The sequence below is a fragment of the Schistocerca cancellata genome, chromosome 1 (genome assembly GCF_023864275.1).
Source record: "Schistocerca cancellata isolate TAMUIC-IGC-003103 chromosome 1, iqSchCanc2.1, whole genome shotgun sequence".
In the NCBI taxonomy this organism is placed as follows: domain Eukaryota; kingdom Metazoa; phylum Arthropoda; class Insecta; order Orthoptera; family Acrididae; genus Schistocerca; species Schistocerca cancellata.
In genome coordinates this window covers 113,813,023-113,832,325 of record NC_064626.1, presented here as the reverse complement: position 1 = coordinate 113,832,325, position 19,303 = coordinate 113,813,023, and the positions used below count along the sequence as shown (strand labels likewise).

General features: G+C 42.6%; 1 protein-coding gene across 1 annotated transcript in view; it reads right to left on the bottom strand.

The window, feature by feature from the left end:
• Window positions 1-9,853: 9,853 nt before the first annotated feature.
• LOC126151965 (dipeptidyl peptidase 1-like) overlaps window positions 9,854-19,303 on the bottom strand; it is a 63,600-nt gene continuing 54,150 nt past the window's right edge. Inside the window, exons 9-10 of the mRNA XM_049915979.1 lie at window positions 18,358-18,521; window positions 9,854-10,106 (exon numbers count right to left, since the gene is read on the bottom strand). Coding sequence (XP_049771936.1) covers window positions 9,924-10,106; window positions 18,358-18,521 — 347 coding nt within the window. The 3' untranslated portion in view covers window positions 9,854-9,923. The remainder of the gene's footprint in view (window positions 10,107-18,357; window positions 18,522-19,303) is intronic.

Here is a 19,303-nt window from a genome sequence, read left to right as displayed (position 1 = left end):
TAGGGAAGAACTTTAGAATGAGTTCAAAAACTGCACTTCCTACTGTGGACAATAAACAGTGGAGTTTCACAGCACCTGGTGTGTTGTGAGCAATTGGGTGGGCTTCAAACTGTTGCAACCACTCGAGGCGTTCCCCTTATTGTTCATTAAACTGGCGAAAAGGCTGTGTGGCACTTGGAGCTGCAGACAGTGCCTGTTGCTGTGTTTGGCGTGCAGCATTGGCTAGTAGCTGCTGCACAGTGTTCAGCACAGCTGATATTCGTTGGCTCTGAAACTGAAACACCTGCATTAGCCACATCGCATCTAACGCTTGCATCTGAGGCGCCTGAGCAGGCGCTGGGATAGGTGTGTTGTCTATTACAAGAGAAACAAATGCAATAAATGACAAGGAAAACAAGAAAAAAAGTACAAAAGCAAAGAAATTTTCCGCAACGACCACTTGAAAACACTTAGTAGCAAAAACACTATAAGAGACACTATTACAGCAAGAAACACAGCCCTACAAAGAGAAGACAATATAGAATTAAGTCGCGAGAAAAACACAATAGCTCACGAAAAGAAAACAGAGAATTACCGGTGTCTGTCGGCTATATGTTTCTGGTACAACTCGTCGCCAATGTTGTATCCCACCTATTCATCAAACATGGGATGCCTGGGAAACCTGCTTTCTCGGATCGCTAGACAGCAATTAAAGAAACTGTATTAATGAAATTTATTACAAACGGAAATGATAACAAAACTTTGTGAGATACCGATGTGCCGTGAGCAAAGGGCGACAAGAAATCTCTCCAGTGTATACATTTCGTAACACAAGAGAATTAATACAGTTCCCAAGCCGCTGCTACACAAGTGCCTATTCTTGATGGCGCTGTGGTCACAGAACTGGCTAGTCTTCAACTGCGCCACGTCCATTCGGCACGGCGCTTATGTCCTCTTCGTGTAGATGGCACTGCCATCGCGTTGTCGTCCTGGAGAGGCGTCGGTCAACGTTCAATTGGCTGACGTCATCTCACAGACCTATCTTCTCTGACGTTCCCGCCTGGAGAGCCAGCGCTTGACTTTACACCGGGACACTCAGTGTTCTTCGTGAGAATTACGGTTCATAGTTACCTCGACAAGAATGAAACTAAACTGCACACTGCATTTTCCAGGCAATAGGGTATATTTTGCCGATTCGGACAGTATGTAATTGTCTCCACACAATGAAACTGGCCTCTGCCTGTGCAGTTCAAACAACAGTAGAAACCCACTGGCGTTGCACTGTGCGAAGAAGGTGGGCAAGGAATCACCTGGGCTTTAACTTGGATCAGTGGTGTCGGAGTGTCTTCACCGACGAGCAAAGAACATTTTTACACCCGATTGTCACCTTAAAGGAGTATGGAGGTGAGCTGGTCCCAATGCGTGCCTCGACCATGCAGTGTCACGTGTTCAGCAAGGAAGTGGGTTAGTAGTGTTTTCCGTATATATATCATATAGAAGAGTAGGAGATCTCTCTTCCCCTTTGACGCTGTGAATGCTCCTCAGTTACGAGTGCGTATCGTCTAACGTGATTCGCAGCCCTGCAGTTAATATTTTGGCGATGTAGTGGCGTTTCCATACACTAGTGCACGAAAATACCACGCCCATCTCTTGATCACCTCACACCGATATTTCACAGCAACCCTGACATACAGGGGATGACTTAAGGGGGGGGCGGGGGGGGGGGGGGGAAGACGCCGTCTAAAAGCGGAAAGGAATACAGAAATGCGCGAGCAAAGTAACACGGAACTAAAAGACGCTCAGCAGCAGATATTGATTCCACAAATATAAAAAGAAATAAACTCTCGAACAGATTACATGTATAGTTATTTTTCCGTTCCCTGGTTTCCTAAGACCAAACACATTTGCAGATTTGCAGTGAGCGCAAAACTCTTCTTGCATAGTGAATGAGGTTAATGCGTAATCATTTTAGAGAATTTTGTTTTTGGATTTCCGCTACTGTGCTCTACCTGTTCTCACGTTTCGAAAGGAGCTGCATACGCTGAGCTGACAACAGTCGTAGGATAGCGAAATGCACATACACAGACGGAGGTAGTATCGAGTACACAAGGTGTAAAAGGGCAGTGCATTGGCGGAGCTGTCATTTGTTCTCATGTGATGCATGTGAAAAGATTTCCGACGTTGTTACTGCTGCACGACGCACGACGCGGATTAACAGACTTTGAACGCGGAATGGTGGTTCTAACTAGAGGTATGGGACCTGCCATTTTGGAAATCGTAAGGGAATTCAGTAATCGATATCCTAGGTTTCAAGAGGTTGCCAAGAATACCTTCAGGCATTTCCTCTCACGATGGGCAACCTAGTGGGCGACGACCTTCAGTTAACGACCAAGATCGGCGGTTGTCAGTGCTAACACACCAGCAAAACTGCGTCAAATAACCGCAGAAAACAATGTGGGACGTACGACGAAAGTATGCGTTAGAACAGCGCTGTGAAATTTTGCATTAATGGGCCATGGCAGTAGATGACCGAGGCTGGTGCATTTTCTAGCAGCATCACATCGCTTGCAGCTACTCTCATGGTCTCGTCAGCAGGTCAATTGGAGTCTAGACGACTGGAAAACGGTGATCTCGTCAGATGAGTCATTGTTTCAGTTGGTAAGAACTGATGGTGGTGTAGCCGTGTACCCACTTTCTCAACGAGGCACTGTGCAACCTGGTGGTGGCTTCATAAAGATGGGAGCGGTGTTCGCGAGGAATGGACGCGTTGCTCTGGAGCAACTGAATGGCTCATTGAGTAGAAATGGTTATATTTGGCTATTTGGAGACCGTTTGCAACCATTCACGGTCTTCATGTTCGAAAACAGCGATGGAATTGTATGGATGACAAAGTGCCATTGAACAGGGCCACAACCGTCAGTGATTGGTTTGAAGAACATTCTGGAGAATTCGAGCGAATGGTCTGGCTACCCAGATTGCCCGACAGGAGTCCCATGGAACATTTATAGGAGATAATCGAGAGGTTATTTCGTGGGCAAAATTCAGCATCGGCAACACTTTTGCAATTATGGACGGCTACAGAGGTAACATGGCTCAGTACTTGTACAGGGGACTTTCAAAGCCCTATTGAATGCATCCCATTTCGAGCTGCTGCACTGTACCGGGTAAAAGGAGGTTTGACTCGATATTAGGAGGTAGCCCATCATTTGTCACCTGGCCGTATACTTATGGCTTACATACTCGCACTAAACGAAAACATACTGCACTGTGATAGCTGTAAGCAGCAGAATCGACAGACGTAACAAGATTAAGTTGTACTTCGGGTGCATATTTACAAATTTTGGGCCGCTATGAAACTTAGCCCAGCATATAACGCTGCATACGCTGACACTATGTTCGCAGTTCTGTCTTCCATTACACGTGCTGAGTTTTCCTTTGTGGTAACTGACCGATTCTTTGAAATTTTAAAAAACCGAGTGATTAGACAGATGGGGTTCCGTCGCGGAAGTTGAGAAGAATGCGGAATAAACTGGGCTAACATTGTAAAATGAAGAGACACGTCGTTAAGTGCTTTGTTGTGGTTTATCAGTAGGTAAAATTGAACCACTCGTTTCCACAGTCACGGAAAAGAAGTGCTGCTTATTATCGGAAAAATCCCTGTCAGTTATGAGCTTGTGTACTAAATTTACCAATACCCGTTGTGGCGAATCTTCCGGAAATCCCAGAAAGGAGAGCTTGGTGTGATATTTTCCTGCTGCAGAGCGTTTCCATACATAAGCCATTGCCATAAATACTTTAAAATAAACTGCAACATGTACTCTCATGCGTGAAATATTGATGTTAGAGCCACTGTAGAAGGAGATCAAAGCTTCTGAGAGTTATTTTTCTTAGCTTTGGTCTCCTTAATAAAACAAAAGTCGAATAACACATGGCTGAATTCAATAAGTATGTCATTTGTGATACCATCAGGTAGAGTCCGCGTACGGAATGTTGGGCGATGCGCAGTGATCAGTTTTCCTCCAAAGTGTTGGACGGATTCAATCGTTTGTTCGGAAAGGGAGATCAACATAGATTGTGCGCTTTCGGCCGGTTGGCGATGCGATGCGATCACACAATCGAGGCGCATTCCCTGCAATTTTTCTCAAACGATTTTACAGAAACAATTCGCTTACTTGTAGGTTTGTGTATGAGCTTCACGGTGACGTACGGAACATTTCTTTAATGGTCGTAGATGCTGAGAAGTTAGAACTGAGTAAGACAGAAAAAGTTTGCAGTGAAAAATAGGAATCACTATGATTTTGCGTTTGGTGATGTTGCACAATGCGTGGCTGTGTATGAATTTTAGCTAACAATAGATTTTTCTCTAGACTTGGGTGGCAGTCTGTCACCAGCCTCGAGAAAACTGATGTTATACAGTACATTTATTTGCAATTTGTGCGCCAGCGATAAGGCCGGAATGAAAAACCTACAACATTCCCCAAAGAACATAAATGGTTTGCGATATCGAAACGAAGTTTCGATAAACGATAGCAACCGAAGTGGAGAGAATTTTTCAGTTTTTTTATTATGCAACACTTCATTATCTGCCGTGTTATTTCAGTAACAACAGACGTTTTCGATGAGGAAGGTAGTTTTTAAGGACCATCGACAGGCGGTGAAATGAGAAATGCTGTTGGTTTTGAAACAACATAAATGAAGACATTACAAGTTTACTTTTATACTGAGGATGTGCTTTTTTGTAAACTATTGATTTTACTTCTCCTCAAATCCTAATTTACTAAACGTAATGAACCACTGCATAAATTTAGACTAAATTGTGTATGGTACGCAGCGAGTTGGTGAGAAGTTTGATTAAAACAACGCTCGAGATCGCAATAACATTTGTTTGTTATTACCGGTTTCGACTCACTTTAAAGCCTCCTCCAGTTTTTTACGTCATGCTAGGGTAGGACCAACAAAGCTACAGACAGACTATTCCATATGGCTTGAAAAGAAAACAGAGAAATGCTGTAGCGTTTACCCCTGATGGCTCCCTGGTTCTTCACGTGATACCATGATCGTACATTGTCACCGATGTCTGTGGAGCAACGGGTTAAATAATGTGCAAATCCCGCGCCGACTATGAATTCCGGCAGCAACAGCCAGTGGCAAACACTTCATAATAAATGAAATGTCGTTGCTGTATGAAATTTGCAAAGTAAGTTTGCATAAACCAAATACGAGTACATAACAAGTTAAAATATTATAAACGACCAGGCAAGTAGTCCAAAATGGTTCAAATGGCTCTGAGCACTATGAGTCTTAACTTCTGAGGTCATCAGTCCCCTAGAACTTAGAACTACTTAAACCTAACTAACCTAAGGATATCACACACATCCATGCCGAAGGCAGGATTCGAACCTGCGACCGTAGTGGCCGCGCGCTTCAAGAGTGTAGCGCCTAGAACCGCTCGGCCACCCCGGCCGGCAGGCAAGTAGTCATTTAAGTTAAAATAAAATCTACAAATTTACGGAACGAGAGAAGAAGCAGTGTCATCATGTGACAAACACATCGTTCTTATTAATGTTTTGTCGTTAAACGAATACAATAGAGAGTGGTAATTATATGCGCATACGGATATTACATAAAGACATAATACCAGGTAAAATTACATTAAAAGATTCAACCATTAAAATATATACACGTCGTTATATATTTACTGGGCAATGCTGTTGTTGTGGTCTTCAGTCCCGAGACTGGTTTGATGCAGCTCTCCATGCTACTCTATCCTGTGCAAGCTTCTTCATCTCCCAGTACCTACTGCAACCTACATCCTTCTGAATCTGCTTAGTGTATTCATCTCTTGGTCTCCCCCTACGATTTTTACCCTCCACGCTGCCCTCCAATACTTAATTGGTGATCCCTTGATGCCTCAGAACATGTCCTACCAACCGATCCCTTCTTCTAGTCAAGTTGTGCCACGAACTCATCTTCTCCTCAATCCTATTCTATACCTCCTCATTAGTTATGTGATCTACCCATCTAATCTTCAGCATTCTTCTGCAGCACCACATTTCGAAAGATTCTATTCTCTTCTTGTCCAAACTATTTACCGTCCATGTTTCACTTCCATACAAGGCTACACTCCATACAAATACTTTCAGAAATGACTTCCTGACACTTAAATCTATACTCGATGTTAACAAATTTCTCTTCTTCAGAAACGCTTTCCTTGCCATTGCCAGTCTACATTTTATATCCTCTCTACATCGACCATCATCAGTTATTTTGCTCCCCAAATAGCAAAACTCCTTTACTACTTTAAGTGTCTCATTTCCTAATCTAATACCCTCAACATCACCCGACTTAATTCGACTACATTCCATTATCCTCGTTTTGCTTTTGTTGGTGTTCATCTTATATCCTACCTTCAAGACACCATCCATTCCGTTCAACTGCTCTTCCAAGTCCTTTGCTCTCTCTGACAGAATTACAATGTCATCGGCGAACCTCAAAGTTTTTATTTCTTCTCCATGGATTTTAATACCTACTCCGAATTTTTCTTTTGTTTCCTTTACTGCTTGCTCAATATACAGATTGAATAACATCGGGGAGAGGCTACAACCCTGTCTTACTCCCTTCCCAGCCACTGCTTCCCTTTCATGTCCCTCGACTCTTATAACTGCCATCTGCTTTCTGTACAAATTGTAAATAGCCTTTCGCTGCCTGTATTTTACCCCTGCCACCTTTAGAATTTGAAAGAGAGTATTCCAGTCAACATTGTCAAAAGCTTTCTCTAAGTCTACAAATGCTAGAAACGTAGGTTTGCCTTTCCTTAATCTTTCTTCTAAGATAAGTCGTAAGGTCAGTATTGCCTCACGTGTTCCAGTATTTCTACGGAACCCAAACTCATCTTCCCCGAGGTCGGCTTCTACTAGTTTTTCCATTCGTCTGTAAAGAATTCGTGTTAGTATTTGGCAGCTGTGGCTTATTAAACTGATTGTTCGGTAATTTTCACATCTGTGAACACCTGCTTTCTTTGGGATTGGAATTATTATATTGTTCTTGAAGTCTAAGGGTATTTCGCCTATTTCATACATCTTGCTCACCAGATGGTAGAGTTTTGTCAGGACTGGCTCTCCCAAGGCCGTCAGTAGTTCCAATGGAATGTTGTCTACTCCGGGGGCCTTGTTTCGACTCAGGTCTTTCAGTGCTCTGTCGAACTCTTCACGCAGTATCGTGTCTCCCATTTCATCTTCATCTACATCCTCTTCCATTTCCATAATATTGTCCTCAAGTACATCGCCCTTGTATAGACCCTCTATATACTCCTTCCACCTTTCTGCTTTCCCTTCTTTGCTTAGAACTGGGTTTCCATCTGAGCTCTTGATGTTCATACAAATGTTTCTCTTATCTCCAAAGGTCTCTTTAATTTTCCTGTAGGCAGTATCTATCGTACCCCTCATGAGATAAGCCTCTACATCCTTACATTTGTCCTCTGACCATTCGTGCTTAGCCATTTTGCACTTCCTGTCGATCTCATTTTTGAGACGTTTGTATTCCTTTTTGCCTGCTTCATTTACTGCATTTTTATATTTTCTCCTTTCATCAACTAAATTCAATATTTCTTCTGTTACCCAAGGATTTCTACTAGCCCTCGTCTTTTTACCTACTTGATCCTCTGCTGCCTTCACTATTTCTTCCCTGAAAGCTACCCATTCTTCTTCTACTGTATTTCTTTCCCCCATTTCTGTCAATTGTTCTCTTATGCTCTCCCCGAGACTCTGTACAAGCTCTGGTTCTTTCAGTTTATCCAGGTCCCATTTCCTTAAATTCCCACCTTTTTGCAGTTTCTTCAGTTTTAATCTACAGGTTATAACCAATAGATTGTGATCAGAGTCCACATCTGCCCCTGGAAATGTCTTACAATTTAAAACCTGGTTCCTAAATCTGTGTCTTACCATTATATGATCTATCTGATACCTTTTAGTATCTCCAGGGTTCTTCCATGTATACAACCTTCTATCATGATTCTTAAACCAAGTGTTAGCTATGATTAAGTTATGCTCTGTGCAAAATTCTACCAGTCGGCTTCCTCTTTCATTTCTTAGCCCCCATCCATATTCACCTACTACGTTTCCTTCTCTCCCTTTTCCTACACTCGAATTCCAGTCACACAAGACTATTAAATTTTCGTCTCCCTTCACTATCTGAATAATTTCTTTTATTTCATCATTCATTTCTTCAATATCTTCGTCATCTGCAGAGCTAGTTGGCATATAAACTTGTACTACTGTAGTAGGTGTGGGCTTCGTATCTATCTTGGCTACAATAATGCGTTCACAATGCTGTTTGTAGTAGCTTACCCGCATTCCTATTTTCCTATTCGTTATTAAACCTACTCCTGCATTACCCCTATTTGACTTTGTGTTTATAACCCTGTAGTCACCTGACCAGAAGTCTTGTTCCTCCTGCCACCGAACTTCACTAATTCCCACTATATCTAACTTTAACCTATCCATTTCCCTTTTTAAATTTTCTAACCTATCAGCCCGATTAAGGGATCTGACATTCCACACTCCTATCCATAGAACGCCAGTTTTCTCTCCCCACCGACGGCAAGGTCCATGGTTCATGGGGGGGGGGGGGGGGGTGGCACTGGGCAATACCCCTCGTAAAAAACCAAAACTACGCCGTTTCCTAGGCAACGTTAAGGCGAAGATGGCCGCCATGTAATCATAGAATTGTGTATTGAATGGACGCGGTTGTCATGGTAATATAACGGTAGAAGTGGCGACCAAGAAACCAAAGAAGTACGTTTGGAGATGCCGACTGCAATCACGATATCAATCCAGGTCGATATATTTAAACGCGTTTGTGCGGACGACTCATAAATTGGTGGAAAAAACATCCGTTTCTAATGACGACGTGTGCCACCTAACTGGTGCAATATCACGTTAAAATTTTTAATGACAAAGTAGGCACTGAAATGAATCGACTATATTAAAAATGTTTGTAAATTTTTAATGTCAAGCTAGACACTGAAATAGATGGCATCATATTACAAACATATGTATATTTTTAATGACAGACTAGGCACAAAAATGGAAGGGACAATATTACAAACGTTTTTCATTGTGTCGTTCTTACTCTTGCAAGGTCTACAAAACCTGAAAATGGTTTTAACGTAAACCGAAACCGGTAATAATAAAGAAATGATATTGTGATCTCGACTGTTGTTTTAATCAAAGTTTCAGAATTCTCTAGCAATCGCATCTGCAGAACTTGTTAGTGAAGTGATACTGTGTGAACTCCTCTTTTGTTTGAAAAGAAACAAAAAAAATTATATGGCAAAATAAGGAATGTAGCGTTCAATGAAATTTCTCGACTCATGACGGTTCACTGAAAGTTACAAGTGCTTAATAAGTGTGATGGTAATAAATCGCTCGATATCTTGCCGTTTCCATTGGAATCCTTTTTAGATAGTAACAAACGCCCAGGTGACAGTAAATCTTTTTGGATGGCCACCTTGTAAGTGTGGCCGTGGATGGGTTCCACTTAACACTCACAAAAAATGTAAGCGTTGTCTTCAGTTTAGAGCACCACTTTCCCTCCAGAGCTCGGCGTTTCCCCTACAGCTGATGTCTGCAACACCCGCCAATACCGTTCAGCCGACTGCATATCTACCGGCCATGTTATTCTCCACACACTCTACCTGTATGCAGTGTAGATGCACGTAAAAGAATTATGAGGAAGCTGCTGCAGTTCTACAACGTACGATACAATGGAACTGATGCTTATCCGTTTCTTCAGGATACTGATATTGTGTCTGACTTTGAATAAAGGAGAGACCATAATCCTACTGAACTCAAGAGTTTTATTCACTTTCCTCCTTGTTACAGGTAATGTAAACAGTAAGATATTTCACACTCTATATCTTGATCCGGTGACACAGCCGTCGGAGTTCAAGGTATAGGTGAAGCCTCAAAGGCGTCGCTCTCGATGCTGGCCTCGTTGGTGCCCCTGCGGATGCGGAAGTAGCCGTCTTCTCCCCACGCCTCACCCCAGCTGTTCTTCACGATCCAGTACTTCTCCCCAGACTCGGCGTCCTCGCCGTAGCCCACGATGATCACCGCGTGGTCTGTGTACTGTGAACAGACAAGAACCGTGTAGTTTCCGTTTTACTTGACAAGCTGGAAAATAAAGTGTGTGTTCACTACAGCACTGGTCGTCAAACTACGGCCCAAATCATGTATTCGTGCAGCCCACGGTCTTCAGTCGTATTTAATAACCAGACTGAAACTCTCCTATCATAGCACAAAAGCTCTAAAATGTCCTGGACAGAGTTATGGACGTAAAACGGTAAAACCAGGCCGATGGTGAGTACTTTTGCACGTAAAAGCCAAACGGCGCACTAATATGTGGTACGATTAGCTGAGTGTTAATTTCAGCACAATTAAAATCTTTTGCAAAAGGAGTTAATAGATTCACACAATTTGTCTGGGTGCCAGCTCCAGTACGCCTTTCAGACGTTGCTTAACCCTACGTTACTCGCGCCGTAATTCCTGACAAAGTTACTCGCGCGGATGACAGGTGTCATCCACAACATAAATCGTATGATTGGACTTTCTGAACGGTATATGCAAATGATTTTAGAAGTGTTTCACTTTAATCAAAATATAATACACTAAATACACAAATACAGCAAACTTAAAACTAAAATATTTTTGACAGTTGTTCGTAAATATCTCCAGTACCTTTAGAGAGCAACCAACTTGTCATTGTCCTGAGAACACCTCTATCAAGAATATTATCAAACTTGAGGCACCTCAACTGCGACGTGAATAAGTTATCATGCATACACAGGTAGCATGATTGAAGTCTATTGACCTTTGAGCTATCCCACAACTTTGTTAAACTCCTACTAGAAATGTGTGTGTGAATTCCTAAGGGACGAAACTGCTGAGGTCATTGATCCCTAGACTTACACTTAAACTAACTTATGCTAAGAACAGTACACACACATGCTCGAGGGAGGACTCGAACCTCTGGCGGGTCGGGCTGCGCAATCTAGACTCCTTGTTGAACGTCTCAGATACCCACACAGATACTACAAATCAATAAAGCTCTGATCTGTGGACCTCCTTATTTAGCATCCCTTTCCGTAGGAAATTTACCACGAAGTTCATTGATGTAAATATTAGCGCATTTTGCAATAATGAGTACCGTATTTTCATTGAACAATAATTTAGTAAAATCTGTTAAATGAGCTTCATTTCCTGGTCCAGGTAAATGGTAATGACATTACAAGCTCTTATTCTAAAACTGGTAGGATATTTATTTTTCATCCATTTGGTTCAAAATGGTTCAAATGGCTCTGAGCACTATGGGACTTAACATCTATGATCATCAGTCCCCTAGAACTTAGAACTACTTAAACCTAACTAAGCTAAGGACAGCACACAACACACAGCCATCACGAGGCAGAGAAAAATCCCTGACCCCGCCGGGAATCGAACCCGGGAACCCGGGCGTGGGAAGCGAGAGCGCCACCGCACGACCACGAGATGCGGGCCCATCCATTTGGCTATTCCCTATTTTTATAACAGAAAAACTTGCTCCCGAATTACTTTTCCCTTTGATTCAAATTCATCATGTTCTGACACTTCTTGTTTTGTTCCTGAATCATAACAGCTTTCGTTTACACAGTCCTCGTCTCTGAGTCAGCAGTACCACTTTAACGATGTTCATCAGTCAGCTCTTGGAACCATTCCAGACATACATTAGTATCTCTGCTAAACCCTCTCCTTGTTTTTTTTTTATTTTTTTTTTACCTTTGCCATTTATTCCAAATACTAAAAGTATAGAGAATACTTATTTTTCGTAGATAAGCAACCTAGGTAAAAAGGAAATTAACTGTAATTATTTCAGACACGCCTAAAATTATTACGCACATGAAAGTTGCGTTGATTCTAGGAACCAATAAACTAAGAATCACTGCTTTGTTTCAGAATGTAGCAGTACTGCTCGCGCAAATGACAAGTGTCGTCCAGGCTGCAATAATGTTTCATGAACAACCCAAGTTGCCTAACTGAAAACGAATGATGATTGAAACTAAGGATGGAGAGTTCACGGAAAGATACTGAATATGGCACGAACTCAGTGCTGCCTACTCAGACAAACTAAAGTTCGAAAATCATGTGGATCACGAGCATCATCTGCACGAGCAATGGAAGGTACATATACTGTAACACAGTTACAGTGAGGCAAATGTTCCACACCCCTGCGGGTCCGGGAGATAGAGTAGGCGCACGGTGTTCCTCTTTGTCGTAAGAGGAGACTAAAAGGAGTCACAATTGACAGAAAACCAGCCCTCGGCCACTATTTTTAACATATTAAACTGGTTTCAACTCTGCTAGGAGTGTCTTCTTCAGAATTTAAAACAAAGAATGTTCTATATTCTATAACATGGTCACAGAATAATGACTAAAAACGTGTGATAGGGTATAAGTACGGAATCATCGTAAAAGACTGACAGTACTTATATGTCATTTATAAACTAATAAATATGACAAAAGGGCATTAGTCATAAAGATATTTAAGATGAGAAGTCCGTTTTCAACCTTCACCACGCAACTAACGAGCAGCCCTTAGTGACTCGCCATCAGTTTTCTTTACCTTAAATATCTTTGTGACTAATGCCCTATTGGTTCCTCCAATAGTTCCTCCTGACTCCAGGAGAATGGGATCCCGAAAGGATCTGTTTTTGGTGTCTGCCTCTTTTTAATTGCTAGCTGCAGTTGTGGGAACGTCCGTATCAGCTTCTTTGTATGCTGATGACTTTTGCCTGTACTATAGCTTCAATTGAATTGCGGTTGCTGAACGGCAGCTGCAGGGCGCTATCTACAAGGTACAGTCTTGGGACATATCGTGCTGCTTCCAGTTTTCGGCTGCCAAGACTTGCATCATGCATTTCTGCCAGTGTCGCACTGTTCACCCTGAGCCACGGCTTTATCTTGACGGTGAACCACTTATTGTGGAGCAGACGCATCTGTTTTCGGATTGGTTTTTGAGGCTCGGTTGACTTGACTCCCTCATATTCGGCAGGCATCTTAATGCTCTGCGTTGCTTGATTCACACCAGCTGGGGTACTGATACTCTACCCTTCTACCACTGTATCAGGCATTGTTTCAGTCTCGATTATGGGAGCCTGGTTTACGGTTCGGAATTGCCTTCCAAGTTGCGGTTGCTTGACCCCATACTTCACTGCGGGATCCGACTCGCCACTGGAGCTTTCCGCACAAGCCCTGTGAACAGCATACGTTTGGAGGCTGTGGTCCCTCTATTGCAGATCCGACGCCAACGACTACTTGCCGCTTATGCTGCACATGTTTGTAGCTTGCCTGGGCATCCAAATAACCATCTCCTGTTCCCCACCTTGGTCGTCCATCTTCCCGAAAGGAGGTGCTGTCCTGATCAGGGTGTTCACTTGTAGTTTGTGCCTCGTCTCTTCTCTCTGGGATTGAGTTTTTCCTTCTGCCACCTCTTTTCCGGGCCCATATACGTACACCCCGTGGTGTGTGGCCAATCTATGCCTTCAGCTGGATTTGGCAGAAGGCTCGAAAGAGTCAGTCTCTCCTGACGACCTCTGCCGCTGCTTTCTTTCCATCCTTGCCACGTTTCCGGGCTGTAGCGTAGTCTATACCGACGGTTTGATGGTTGATGGTCGAGTTGGTTATGCTTTTACTCTTGGGGAACAATATTAACAACGCTCATTGCTGGATGGGTGCAATGTTTCCTCTGCAGAGCTTGTCGCCATCTCTCGCGCCCTAGAGTATATCCGCTCCTGCTCAGGTGAGTCCTCCATTATCTGCAGTGACTCCCTGAGTGGTTACGAGCTATCGACCATTGCCACCAAGTGGTGATCGAAGGGATCGCTGTGTCAAGAAGAAATCTACGAACAACAGTCACTAAATGCTGGCCTATATTTTGACTGGGCCCGGGGTGGGTTTCTTCGTACACGTCGGTCAGGTGGTCTGAAGATGGCGTAATGTATCGCTGAAGCTGGTTGATCAAATAAAATAACAACTGGACATTTAGACTTCTGAAGGTGTTTTGATTTTACATTTCACACTGAACAGCCGGGGTCCCGCTACCATCAGTACTTATGGAGACATAAAGTGGATTTCTGAATGCATATTATAGAGACGATCACTTCAAATACGGTATATATTTGTAGCAACGAATATAATATTAAATTAAGCCTGTAGTCATACAACACAATGTATAGTATAGAAATTACATTCAAAAACATTTAGTGAAAGTTTTTGATCACGTCTTACATTAAACGGAGGAATATTAGTGTTCACTTCGACGTCCAGTTTGGACCCCAGGCTCCGATTGACGAAGGATGGGAAAGAATATGCGCGGTGTCCTTTCAAAGGAACCATCCCTGCATTTGCCTTAGGCGATAAAGAGGAATCATGGAAGGTGTACTGATGGCCGAGTGGGGGTTTGAAACCTCGTCCTACGAAATGCGAATCGAGTGTGCTAACCACTGATGTCTCATATTGCATAATGAATTTAAAAATAAGAACAGTTACTGTTATTAACCAGTTAATCACCCGTTCACACAGACAACAAGCAACTGTAGTGTCACAGCACTGAGTCGCTAATGGTGGAAAGAATCTGAAACGATAACGGTCCACACGAAGAGTTCCGAATGTGCCGACTTTTAACATCCATTTCGCGTCCTTTCTGTAGTTAGTATTTTTGGGGCTCGTTACATACTAATTTATGTAGGTATCAGATAATAATAATATCGGTTCATGTGAGGTCCTGCCTGACGCCCCACAATGTCAGTATTGGCTCTGGACCAAAAAAGTTTGACGACAACTGCTCTGCTGCATCGTTTCCAGTCCTCGTTGTTGCACACAGAAAAGCAGCACCATCATTTAGAGAATAACATTCAAGACTGAGAAGTGTGATTTTTTTTAGACACAAGCTTATCGTATACACTGTCTCACAAAAAACATTAAGCACACAGAAGACATGGCAGAAAATTGGAGTACCTTGCAACACTAATACACTATCGGCGCGTTTGGAAATGACAGAATTGCAGTTCTCTGTGAGAAGTAGGACGGTCACCAAAGTGCACGGCAGGTATTGTGGAAACGGAAAGTACTATTGATGTTCCGTTTCCACACAATGGACTGGTAGTCATGGTATCGTATTGTTAGCCAATCAACAGACTGTAATCGTAATTAGAAAGTTTACTTTTGTGAAAACAGAAGCTTTTTTTAAATGGAGCAATATCTTGCTGTACGTGTTTGCTTTCAGTGACCCGTCTATGAAAAACGGGCCTGTGAGCTGATGGTTCACTGTCCCACACCGCACGTTTACACCCCGTGGACGCTGGCCTTCCACCTGAAGAAGCCGACGAGGTTTTTCAACAGGCCAATAGTGCGTGCTTCGGCGTTCTGTCTGGCCATGACTGATAAATATGGCTTACTCACTGAACAAGATATATGATACATCTGTCGTCACTTGTTGCCTTCTGTTACGATGTCTAGGTGTCACACTTTCACGTAATTAGTTGAAGAAGTCGATAAATAATTAATATTTTGAAGAATCAGCCTCAGTGGCGCAAATTTTCTGATATCTACCAGGTTTAAGCTAAATTAATCTAGCCTTCTTCAGAAGCATAAAACTACTATTTATGCTATTTTTAATTTAGCCGAAACCTGGTAAAGACCAGAAAATTTGTGCAAATGATGCTGATTATCACAGTTGCTGACAGGGCTGCAATATGCTAAAAATTCTTGATAAATAATTGCCGAGATGATTGACGTCTATTGAGGTATCTTACCGGATGCACCGTACCAGAACGAACTGCTCCATACGCCATGATCATGTCGGCTTCTTCTGCACCGGTAAATCCCACAGTCCACTCAGGACCTGATGCTTGGGCTGTCACACACTAGCTGTTTAGGAAGTCGCAATGCACCATGGAATACACAACCACACTAAAAGCTGACATAATAACATCGTGCCTAGAAACTATGCAGGTTGAATGGCACAAACAAGTGTCATTGTGGAAACTTTTCCAAGTATGATATGTTGTTAACGACTGGCTCTAGAATCCTGCGGGTAAAGACCACTGATATCTAATGTAGCCTACATTTAGTTTGTCGATGTCAATAGCCATTGTTCCGCTGAAAAGAGTGTATTTTTCCAAAAAATATACTTTCTAAGAATTATTACAATCTGTTTATTGGCTAGCAATACGAGCCCCTTACCACCAACTCATTCTGTGAAAACCGCACATCAATAGTACTTTCCATTTCCGCAATATCTGCGGTGCAAGTTTCAGGTGATTCACGCTGTATAAGGGACGTGAACAGCGTCACATGTTGCGTTATCACTGTGAAGGAGGGGAGATGCGGCTTACTCTTGTGAGGATATTCTTATCAGTACATAATGGAAGCCGAGAGGACATAACTATAGCTCTCCAATTGGACAGCTTGTCGAAACTGTGCGGTATTCGTTGAACCGCATGGGTATGTGAGGGCAGGAATACTCGTTGACAGTCTCACTGTCGACCACGTCTGACCACTGAAAGTAGTGCCCGTGGTCATATTGTCCATCAAGTACATCGCCTTGCATTCGAGAATAACTAATGATTACCTTGCAACGATCTGTGTCATCACTCACCACTGGGCGAATACAGACAGCAGCCAGACTGGGGAATTACTGTCTTATGCGCACAACTGTACAAACAGGTACGTTTCTACTCTTACGTGCTCCGCAGTACAAACAGATGTGTTTCTAGCGGTGCCGTGATCGGAAATCACGGACTGCTGCTGAGTCGTGACACAATGGGACGTCTGCACTATTGCGGATATCCGTCGCCCAGTGAGTTTGGCGGTGACAGGCTGGTGGTGACAGAGGCACAACTGTGCATCACGGACATCCTGCGTTGTCACGTTTCACCTCCCACGTGACGTTACCGTGGTGTCATTTTTCAACTAGACAATGCTTGTCCACGCTTGGCACGTCTCTCTATGAACTGTATGAGTGACGCTGAGGTACTTCTGTGGCCTGCGAGATCGACAGATATTTTCCCAACAGAGCACATATGGAAACAGCTCGCAATTCAACTCAGTCACAGAAATAGTATCAAAGATATCGAGGAACAGGCAAAATTGTTGGCCAGCCTGACTCAGGATACAACGTCTTTATGATAACCTTCCGAACGGAATTAATCCTTGCAACAAGGTGAGAGGGAGTACGTCGAACGTGGACTCACACAGCTAGGTTCTTCGTCAGTTTGAATCGATTCTGTAATCAAAGTAACAACATCACATATCCTCTCAAGCGTTGAAGTTACGTCCCATTTCCTTCTCCATTCCGTGTTCTTCACATCTCTTGCCAGAAACTGTGGATTCGTGTTTTTCAACAGTTGAATTCCACCTATGTTTTTAAGATAAACGTCGTAGACTTACATGAAAAAAAAATGATAAAATCACACTGCTAGAACGCCCTCCTCTGAGTTTCTCCTCTACTTTCAACAACGTCAAAAAACGTGTAAAATATATTTCTGTCTGAGGTTTCTTACCGAACACGAGGAATAAAGTATTAATGATGTTTCTTGTGTGGTTTAGAGTCATATCTCTCCCACCAACAGCCCCATTAAATCTTTCGTACTCCCGAAAACAAGTACGTAGGGGATGAAAGTTACTGATGGGATATAAAACAGTGGGTGAAGTCGTAAAGGTTGATCTTATGTCACTTGCGCTGACATTAAACTTCGGTTACTATATTGCGCCACACAGAACCTCTTTGACGTTTACAATAATAACCGTCAACACCTACAGGATACAAAGACTTTTTTTATATTTTTTGTATTATAAGTGAAAGGATTCAGAGCATTCCTTCTGCAGTCCTAACTTGACATAGCACGAAATTAACGGCGTTTTTAAACTGGAGACATGTATAGAACATAAGCTTTTCTAATAAGACTTCCGCCTAACATTTTAAGTGTGAATGAAGCTGAATTACAGCACTGTATAGCAGGCGAAAATAGTTGGATGAATGAACTTTCAGACTGCCACTTCACATGTTTAGTACGTAATGTATCAGGCGTTGATAAATAATGGGGAATGCATAAGCCTGAAAGACTTTCCCAACCTCACATTTTGAAGTATTCTGACCTGATACATACACACAATTCTACTTGACAGCGAAAATGAAAACATCGGGGTCTTACTTCTTCTCTCGGCGTATCTTGTTGATGCTATTGTGTAGAAATTTTTATGAGCACTAGGAAGTTTTATGTACCAAACGAAAAAGGAAAACCCTTAATTTCTCTTTCATACAGTAGAGTAATTCTATTATTACCTCGTAAGGATAAAAATCACTCCTGGCTGAGATCTGGAGGTCGCGGTAGATGCCACCGGAGTACATCGGAAAAGAATAGGTGGAGGCCACCATTCCCACTGCAATAGGTCCATTGTTCACCAGCGCCTCCTGCATCAGCACTTCGTTACAGGCTCCATAGTAACCTGCGGATAGACAAGCGCTCCTTAGAGACGTTTGTATACCAGCTACTAAAATAATAATACCGACTTACCAGACGTAAGTGGGACTACGTCTTACTTTCACACTAGCTCAAACAACATTCTACTGGGTGCTCCACAGCGATTCGTTCTAATTCAGAAGTTAGTGAGTAACAAGTCATACTAATTAGGAACAAGAAGAAATAATTGATGATTTCAGCTGTTGAAAACAGAATGAATGAGTAACACATCGTTCCAGCGCATCACCAAAGCATCGAAGGAGATAGAGGCATCGCTGAGTCCTCGGAGGAGTATGTACCCAAAACACTGTTGATTGACATCCTATTTCAAATCCCTATATCCCCTACGGATATCAGCGTAAGTGAAGGCATTTAATAGAGGTCTTTGAATATTTAACCACAACACTGGGTCACCTGTTTCTTCAACACCATCATTACAAACGTTTTTCAGGAGCAGCGTAAGCCAGCAAATTGTGTGCGGAAGTTCGTATAAGATATTTATATCTCAGACTTTAGCTCTTAGTCTAGGCTGGAAACAGAGGTAATATGTAGCTACTTTTGTATCGAGCACACCGAGGAAGTAAGCATAACCTGCTGCGATAGCTGAATGATCTCAGTGGGACCGTGGTTCTTGAGAAATAAATATCAGGTTGTCCCACAGAATAACATTAAGCATTAAAGAGATACAAACTGTACAAAATGAAGAGGCGCTTCAAGTAACAGGAGACAACAGAAGTCTATGGAAATTTCTTACCAGAAGGATGGACG